This window comes from Nansenia antarctica, assembly GCF_963989245.1.
Source record: "Nansenia antarctica genome assembly, chromosome: 1".
Taxonomy (NCBI): Eukaryota; Metazoa; Chordata; class Actinopteri; order Argentiniformes; family Microstomatidae; genus Nansenia; species Nansenia antarctica.
Window position 1 is genome coordinate 10830332 of NC_137674.1, and position 9875 is coordinate 10840206.

The window sequence follows — 9875 nt, forward strand, 5'->3', positions numbered from 1 at the left end:
GCGGGGCAAAAATAATCTATTGCCTCTAAAATCACCACGAACAGAACGGCGGAGGTACGGGTAAGCAGGGCTCATGTTGGTGTCCTCAAAGGTAAGAGTTGGTTTTCTTTAACTCAGCTGATAGCATTATCTTGCTGTTGTTGTTTACCGAATGCTCCATCTGACTGTCACACTGTGATTTTACTTGTGTAAACAGTTAATGAGTAACGTTAGCCGGTTTTGTGCGTGTACTCTCATAGGCCTACCTCGTATTGATCTTTCTGTGTGTGTGTGTGTGTAATGCGCGTTCCGCATGTTCCGCTGCAGCTGTAGGATATATTGGTATTTGATCACCTTCTATATAAAATCACCTGCTCGGCTTTAATGACTTAACCGCTATTTAAGAAATTATAATTGTTGCCACCCTCTAGTTTTTGGTGAAACTACGTTGTTTTGAGCGCCAGTGCGCGTTTTATGCGCGTGCACGCGTCGCGCGCGAAGGACAACCGCTCCGCCACTAATGTGAAAAATCCTGGAGGAAACACTGCAAGTACAGTATAGTCTCTCTCTCCCTCTCTGTAATGTGTTATTGTACCCTTCAGCTCTGCTGGCCCTCTCCCTGCCCCCAGCCAGTTAAGGGTTAATAGGGTAAATGGCCGCTGGATAATGTCAATTAGGCCATTTTAAGGACAACTCCAAACTGGGTTAGACCAACAGTAGTCAGCACCCCTGCTGTGTCAGGTCAGATGGATCAGGCCAGCAGGACAGAGCACTCTGATAAATCTTTAATGGCCTAGAGAGAGAGAGAGAGAGAGAGGAAGGCAGGAAGGCAGGCAGGCAGGCTAAACCACAGACATGCCCAAGAACCCAGTGTTGGTCAAAAGGTGTGTGTGTGTTAGGGGGGGTTGGGGGAATAGGACGTGCGTGTGTGTGTGTGTGTGTGTCCTTCCACCCACCGGACTGTTTAATAGTGTTGGCTGCTGTCATCCTTGTTTGTAACTGCTGTGATGTTAATTATCACGGTTTGATGTTGTTGTTTCTGTCCAGGTGCAGACAGCGTATAAGTGTGCGTGTGTTCTGAGAGACACCATTAACCCTTACCTGCTCAGACGGATGAAAGCTGATGTCAAGACCAGCCTCTCCCTACCTGACAAAAATGAACAGGTACTTCTTACTCTAAAACAATACTCTCTTTTCTGGTTTCTCCTAGTGGAATGTGTATGAGTCATAGTGACTAGTCTGTCCCCACAATGAGGTTGGTCTGGCCACTGTATCTGACCACCATGTACAGAGGAGTTGATGAATGTTTAGAGTTTCTGTCAGTCCCTCAGGAGAGCGCTCCTAAAACAGCACACTGGTCTCTGATCTCCAGTGTCACACACCGCTTTATCAATGGCTTTTAACAAGGATGTTGTGTGTGTGTGTGTGTGTGTGCGTGTGCGTGTGTGTGTGCATGTGTGCGTGCGCGTAGGTTCTGTTTTGCAGGTTAACAGAAGATCAGCGGGAGGTTTATCAGAACTTTCTAGATTCCAAGGAGGTTTACCAGATGCTGAATGGTGACATGAAGGTAACTGCTCACAGAGAAAATTGGTCGGTAGTTTCGCTGTTCTGTTTTGCGTTTCCAACGGAGCTCGTTACTATGTATGTACGCTGCCAGGGAATGCCCAGGTTCAGAACTAGGGCCAGGAGTTTTTCCTGGTCAGGACACTCCAGGAAATGACTTCCATGAATTAGATATGCTTTATTCATTATTGAAACCACTAAGCTCTCCACTTCTCTCTCTAACTGAACGTCCTATAGAGCCCTGTTTGAAGGTCTCTTCACAGAGCTGTTAGTCCTTCTAGTTGGTGCTAGAACACTAACTCAGACCTGCCCAGGAAAGGCTCTCTCTACCAGCCATTCATCACCACTGCCAAATGGACACGTCCAGAGAGCCAGGGGTGACCACTGCAGTTTACACGCACACACACACACCCTCAGTGGTCACTCTCAGTCCATTAACCCCCATTACTAATGCAGTGACCACAGGGCCTTCACCAGGAACACAACACAGCCTTCATCCTCTACAGAGAATACGTTATGGAAAGCAACTAATTAATAAAGAGTACAGGAAATGTGCTTGTTTGCTTAAAGGCCCAACATCAGTGTAAACATGTCGGTGACTGAAATATGATGTCTTACTGCACATTTCATAGATCCTGACAGGAGTCAGAATGTTGACGAGTTTAGATGCCGTTATTTATTTCTGAATCCGGTGTCTTTTGAATTTCCGTGTGACCGACCGACCGATCAGACAATAAAAGTTTTTTTTTTTGGCATAACCTAGTGACCCGAACGGTGCCGCAGATATACTTGTCTGAGGATAGTGTACCCTCCCTCTGGGAAACACTAGATTTAATAATAATAATAATAATAATAATTTTAATAATGTATTTATTATAATAAATCTGTGGCTGTTGCGTTGTGTCCAGGTGTTCGCAGGCCTCATTGCGCTACGTAAGATCTGTAACCACCCGGACCTGTTCTCTGGGGGGCCGAAGATCCTGAAGGGGGTCCCAGACGACCAGCTGACGGAGGAGGAGCACTTTGGTTTCTGGAAACGCTCCGGCAAACTGATGGTGGTGGAAGCGCTCCTCCGACTCTGGTTCAAACAGGGACACAGAGTCCTGCTGTTCACCCAGTCCAGACAGGTCAGCGACTCAGGCCCTGTTTACTCCCAACTCCTCCGTTACATGTTACCGTCGTTCTGCACAAAACACAAACACAGAACAATCGTAGCCATAGAAACAGAAGTAGTGATTAAAGTGGAGACTTCAAAGGAGGGCGTTAAACATCCGTCGTCTCAGAAGAATCCGATTAAGCTTCAATAAAGTCATTGTCACTTTTCTCTAATAGACTTCATTAAGAGCACTTAATGCGTGTGTGTGTGTGTGTGTGTGCGTGTGTGTGTGTCAGGGCACAGCTGTCTCTGGTCAATACCAATGAGATTATACCTCAGAGGGAACCTGAGACCCTCCCAGTCGGTATCTCTGTCCATGTAATATTAATCTGCTCTAATCCTGTTAGAGATAATCCAAACCTCAGTGCTCCTCTGAACACAGCGCTCTCCCTCCCTCTCTCTCTCTCTCTCTCTCTCAGATGTTGCAGATCCTGGAGGTGTTTGTGAGGGAGAATGACTACACGTATGTGAAGATGGATGGCACTACCACCATTGCCTCTCGACAGCCCCTCGTCGCTCGCTACAACGAGGTGAGGATTAGCCTTGGCTAATGGATCTCAGTGTTTCCTTTGAACATCTCACCCTTGAGGTAAATACCCTGAGGTGAAACATCTATTGTACTCCACGCTGCTTCCAGATGTCCGCACGGGTCCTGCCATATGTGGACTTGTGGTCATGAATACCGTCTTTGAGTCATTGAAAAGCGCTTTATAAATATAATGAATTATTATTATTATTATTATTATTATTATTATTAATATACATACAGGGTATCCGCGGTGTCTTGAAAAGTATTAAAAGTTGATAAATCAATTTTGGAAAAATCAAGACCCGTAATAAGTATTAAAAAGTCTTATCACGATTTTATGAGGTCTTGAATTTTTTATTTTTCTGAATTAGACTCTGTCCAAAGAGTTTGAGTCCTAAAAACTTTTAGTAAAGGTTTGTGAATGTATTAGTTTTATTAGAAAACAAAGATGAACCGGAAATTCTGTTGTATGATAGTGGTCTAGTCTATCGCAAACTAAAACTGTTAAGTTAAAGGTGTCACTGATGTAAACAGTTACAGCTCGAAGTGGCGGTGAGGTCTGGAAAAATATTGACAAGGTCTTACCAAATATAGAATATATGATATTTAGCCAAAAACATAATTTTCCTCAAAAGTGACTTAAGCCATTATTTTAAGAAATTATGTTGTTAGGTGTACTATTGTATAGATATTGTGTACAGTACAATGTCATCAAATATTAATGTGAATGTAAAGAAGTAAAAAGCTTTGACCCCCAATGTTTTCTAGTTTCCTCCATGTCCATCTCTTCTTCTCTCTGCAGGACAAGTCCATCTTCATCTTCCTGTTGACCACCAGAGTGGGGGGTCTGGGTGTGAACCTCACTGGTGCCAACAGGGTCATCATCTACGACCCGGACTGGAACCCCAGCACTGACACACAGGTACCAGAACACGACGATGGTTATGATGATGATGATGATGATGATGATGATGATGATGGTGATGATGATGATAACACAATTTAATCATCATTTATATTCCCACAAAACATGTTCCTCATCCTTATTTCTTCATAGCATTCATTTATATATCCTGACATGAAACATATTGGATTTTCTGAATTCATATGCATTGTTCAATTGAACTTATTGGTGTGTGTGTGGCTCTCAGATGTGGAACTAGTTGCTCATGTCTCTGTGTGTGCGTGTGCGTAGGCACGAGAGCGTGCCTGGAGGATTGGTCAGTTGCGGCAGGTGACTGTCTACAGACTGCTGACTGCAGGGACCATCGAGGAGAAAATCTACCACAGGTGAGACACCAGGGGAGGGAGAGAGGGAGAGAGGAGCTGATTCTGAAGACAGGAGCCGTCTGTGTGTGAGGAGAATTGATCTAGTTGTAGTAGTTGGTTTTTACACTACACACACACACATAGCTTAATATACTGCTTAAATACTGCAGTGCAATTCTTGAGTTGAATTGTGAAATTGTTTTGATATCTCTCCTCTGACGACATAGCTCACCATTATTGGCCATATAATCGTGTGCTGGAGCTTTTGCTAATTGAAAAACATTACTCAGATATTAGATATCAAAAACAAATATGCTAACTGCTGTTTTAGGATTTCTTAAACTATCGCTCTAGCTGGGTGAGGGGAGTTTGTAACTCCCAAATAGGCCAGTCCAAAAAGCGGAAGTGTTGTTTGTATGTTGATTTCGTCATTTACTCTGCCTAACATATGACCCAATCTATCCGAGAAATGGTTCAGCAGGGTAACATTGGGCAGGCGGGGTTACAAGTATAGGTCTTTGGGGCAAATTTGTGTGTAGCGTGATATCAATTGGGATTATTTTTCATTTTCAAGGCAATGCCTTTAGTATGTATTTGTGTGCAATGACATTGTCCAATATCCTCCTCCAGCAGTGAAACAGTTCCCTGGGGTAACATTGGGTTGGGACTGGGGTTGGCTGTTGAATTTGGGTCAAATAACAGTTAGATGATAACTCCAGCTGACATGGGTCCAGGGTGAGTCGTATGGAGAGAGCAGACTAACTTTGTTCAACCACAGAAGCAGCAAACTGATCGTTTAGATTCTGTGTTTTTTTTTTCTCCACCAGGCAAATCTTCAAACAGTTCCTGACCAACCGAGTTCTGAAGGACCCCAAACAGAGACGCTTCTTCAAATCCAATGACATCTATGAGCTGTTTACCCTGACTAACCCGGACGGGAAACAGGGGACTGAGACCAGCGCCATATTCGCAGGTCAGACACCCAGACACCCAAACTCACAGTCCCAGTGGTAGGAGTCCCAGTGGGAGGAGTCTCAGTGGGAAGAGTCTCAGTGGGAGGAGTCTCAGTGGGCGGAGTCTCAGTGGGAGGAGTCTCAGTGGGAGGAGTCTCAGTGGGAGGAGTCACAGTGGGAGGAGTCTCAGTGGGAGGAGTCCCAGTGGTTGGAGTCAGAGGTTTCACTGGATGTTATTTACTCCAGTCTTGTGGATACGGAAGAAGACGTTAATGTTCAATTACAATGAGAGAGGCACACCAGTTTGGCACATTACCAAAATTACCCAGGGATGATAATCAACTTTTATCACCGACTCATAATTACACATCAGTATTATTATGCAATGTTGATTATTTTGTGTCTTAAGTGATAAGAATGTATTATTGTTATTATTGTTATTATTATTATTATTATTATTATTATTATTACAAACCATGTCTCTTGTGTTTGTTCCTTCCTGCGTAGGTACGGGCTCTGACGTCCAGGCTCCGAAGAGACCTGTGAGACCAAGGCCGTCCCTGAGGTCGAAGCACCCTCACAAACATTCCTCCACCAATCACATTCCTCCTATGGTACATGGGAACGCCCCCTTACACAATAACAGCTCTCAGGATGGGACCAACGGTTTAACAAACAGCCACAGCTCCAATCAGGACGAGGCAGGAGCAGGACCAGACCCTCCTCCAGGACATTCTCAGACAGACTCTGGTTCTACAGAGACGATAGCGACCAACTCCCACATACACAGCCCTGACACACACACAGACACACACACCGACCTGCCCCAGAAACGCAGAGACTCACCTGTAACCAGACCTACCTCACACAAACACAGAGACTCACCTGTAACCAGCCCTACCTCACATAAACACAGAGACAGACACCGACACAGAGACCCGGCTCTTCCCAGCCCTCAGAAGCACAGGGAGAAGAGGAAACACTGTGACCCGGCGGACACGGAAGGACACAGACACAAGAAACACAAACACCCACGAGACGCTCGCTTCGAGGGCCACCGCATCTCCCACCTAGTGAAGAGGAGGGGCTACAAGAAGGAGGAAGACGACAAGGAGCAGCCGGAGAAAGAGGACCAAAATAAGAGTGACGATTACGTACTAGCCAAGCTCTTCAAGAAATCAGGTACATCCATACAAGCACAGTGTAAATACCACGCAGAGAAACCTGTTATGAATGTAGGGATACCACAAAACTTTACAAAAGTTGGTAAAGACTCCAGAATTAAGCATTGAAGGACTCTAGGTTCTAGCCTGACATTAGGGCTGCAACAACGAATCGATTTAATCGATAAAAATCGATAACGAAATTCGTTGGCGACGAATGCCATTATCGATTCGTCGTTTTTTTGTTTTGTTTTGTTTTTTACTTTTTTTGTTGTTGTTGTTTTTTTCGGGTTTTGTTTCCATAACAAACCTACTTCCTGTTGACGCACGCCACGCTGTCTTGCGGCCGGTGTAGGCATCGCGAATCATAGCGAATCATAGCGCTACCTATGGCCGGAAAGGGCAGAACCTATGACCGGAACCGGAAAAGTGGGAAAATCCGGTACCTACACCGGCGCGGCGGCTACATTTAAATCATGCTACTCAAAAGCCTTGAGAGTGAAGCTGTCTGCTGTCTGCTGTCAGGACATGCTAGTGAGTTAGCTAGCAGGGTTAGCTCGCTGCTGCCGCTAGCTGACTGTCACTACGCTGCTCGTCCAGCTGTAGTCTGCGTAGCTGTGCTGAGAACCAGAGCACTAACTATGTTTCTATAGAGGAGGGTTACACTAACTATGTTTCTATAGAGGAGGGTTACACTAACTATGTTTCTATAGAGGAGGGTTACACTAACTATGTTTCTATAGAGGAGGGTTACAGCTAACTTCCTATTGTTTTATTATATATAAGTCCTGCTGGGCTCAGCCCTTCCATGGTCTCCTGCTCTCCATGCAAATGCGTTAGTGTGAGTTCTGGCGAAGCGTCAGCTAAATGACTGTAATGTAATGCGATAGCCAGTGAGTGTTTGCTCGCATTCATGAATTCAATATTGCATGACAAGTGTATTTAGCTAACTGGCTAACGTCAGTGGTAGAGCAGAGGTGATAAGCTAAAGGCTAGCTAGTGGTAGCCTACAAAACTACCCGTGAGTTAGAGTGAGGCACTGACTGTCGCCTAGCCTATTGTATGGAGTGAGAGGACACATTGCATTGTTTTGGAGCATATCTGTTATATAAAAACATTAGTGTCTTGTCTGTAGCCTATATTGCACTTTGGGTTACTGACCTTTACATTAAGCAAAGTTATTACCTAAAACAATGCATGTATTGAGCTAGAGTTCAACTACTTTATTGAAACAATCTACCGCCATAGTCCATGGCCTGTTGTTAAACCTATTTGATGTAGCAAAGCCTTTTTTATTTATATTATTATTAATATTTTATTAATACTTATTCATTTTGCACATGTATATGTATAGGCCTGGCTGATTTAGAAAACATAAAATACAATTTGCAAAAAAAAAAATAATATATTCAAATTTTTATTTTTAAAAATCTTTTTTCCCGCTTTTTTTGTATCCGATTAATCGAAAAGATAATCGGCAGATTAATCGATTATCGAAATAATCGTTAGTTTCAGCCCTACCTGACATTCATACATGTGGTGTGGTGTTAGTTAACCCTCTCCTCCCTGCTGGCCTCCAGGTATCCACAGTGTGATGCAGCATGACTCCATCATGGAGGCGTCCAACCCAGACTATGTCCTGGTGGAGGCCGAGGCCAACAGGGTGGCCAAAGAAGCCCTGAGAGCCCTGAAAGTGTCACGCCAGCAATGCAGACTTCCCTATAACAGACCCCCACCACCACCACCAGCCAGGTACATATACACACACACACACACACTTTCCCTGCAATTAGGAGCAATGTAGACTATATGGTCTTTGACTTTGTGTTATATCATTGATGATTTGATTCATATACACACATAGGTTTTCTGGATTATCTGTACTTGTTTTCAGAATTGTCAAATAAACTAAACTAAAGACTGCTGATATGGATTGCAACAGAAATAATTGCCATATTTGTTGGCTGTTTATAGCTGAAGTTGGATTGCCTCTGGACTACAGCATACTGACAAGATTCACATACTCTGACCCCAACCATGGTTGTCATGAGGATTATGGGTATTGTAGTCTAACGTGTGTTGTCCCTTCTCAGGAAGAGGTTTGGGCAGAAGAAGAATCCTCTCCTGTCTGCTCCTGCTGCTACGTCCGCCCCCACTCCTGACAAATGCAAGGTAATGACCTCACACCTCATACACCCTCATATCAGACAAGGTAACAACCTCACACCTCATACACCCTCATATCAGACAAGGTAACACCACATCACTTCACCATAGAGAGGGAGAGTGGGTTACTTAAAACAGTAGAGGCTGACTGTACAGTATACACAGATCTAGGATCAGCATATGTTCTGTATTCAGACGACCCCCCCCCATCTCTCCCTCTGTAGGACGCAGCCATCTTAAAGAAGTCCATCTCTAAGAAGACCGTTCCTGGGAGCCACTTCAGTGGAGAAGGGGTGGAGGGGGTTGACTCTGCCTCTGCCTCTGTCCCACTCTCCTCCTCGTCTCTGCTGGCTAAGATGAAAACCCGCAACCACCTCAGCCTGCCCTCCAGCCAAGATGGTGAAGCAGAAGGGATGGAAGAGGACGGCGGTGTGGACGGAGGTGCGCGTGCCTCCCCTGTGCCCACCACACAGCATGACGAGCTGCTTGTGGACCTGCGTAACTTTGTGGCCTTCCAGGCCTCTGTGGATGGGCGGGCCAGCACCAAGGAGGTCCTGGAGCACTTCACCCCCAGGCTGACCAAGGAACAGACCCCCGTATTCAGAGAGCTGCTGAACAACATCTGTGACTTCCAAAGACACACAGGACAGGAGGGGACCTGGAGTCTGAAAGACAGCTTCCGCTGATTGGAGAAAGACCCCCCCCCCCTCCTGTACAAATAATAAATACATTGAATTTTGTTCAAGATTGTTCAGATTGTTATAAGTGACTTTGGATAAAGGCGTCTTCTAAATGCTAAAAATGTGAAAAAATTAAATTAAACATACATAGGCCTTGGTCTGATGTGCATTTCATAATGATGGAAATAAATCTTCCATAAATATGTCATTGTCCCTGTATTTTCTCATTTATGAATTTTTACAGATTTAAGGATTTAGATATTGATATTTCTCATCGAGTATGCCTAATTGTACCATACCACGTACAGTATGTGTCCTTTCTGAGACAAGCTCTGTTGAATTAGCAAGATTAGTCGTTTCAAGCCTTTATCTTAGAATAGAGCCTATCTATTATTAATTTCAGGATATCCTCAGCAT

The 9875-nt window shown here is 44.5% G+C and overlaps 1 protein-coding gene across 1 annotated transcript in view; it reads left to right on the forward strand.

The window, feature by feature from the left end:
- ercc6 (excision repair cross-complementation group 6) overlaps positions 1-9580 on the forward strand; it is a gene marked incomplete at its 5' end in the record, with an annotated part of 18177 nt that extends 8597 nt beyond the window's left edge. The window contains 11 exons of the mRNA XM_080526820.1: positions 1027-1143; positions 1451-1546; positions 2451-2669; positions 3118-3228; positions 4030-4149; positions 4423-4517; positions 5324-5469; positions 5957-6631; positions 8193-8364; positions 8706-8784; positions 9003-9580. Of these exons, the coding sequence (XP_080382946.1) occupies positions 1027-1143; positions 1451-1546; positions 2451-2669; positions 3118-3228; positions 4030-4149; positions 4423-4517; positions 5324-5469; positions 5957-6631; positions 8193-8364; positions 8706-8784; positions 9003-9464 (2292 nt within the window). The 3' untranslated portion in view covers positions 9465-9580. The remainder of the gene's footprint in view (positions 1-1026; positions 1144-1450; positions 1547-2450; positions 2670-3117; positions 3229-4029; positions 4150-4422; positions 4518-5323; positions 5470-5956; positions 6632-8192; positions 8365-8705; positions 8785-9002) is intronic.
- Positions 9581-9875: the final 295 nt, after the last annotated feature.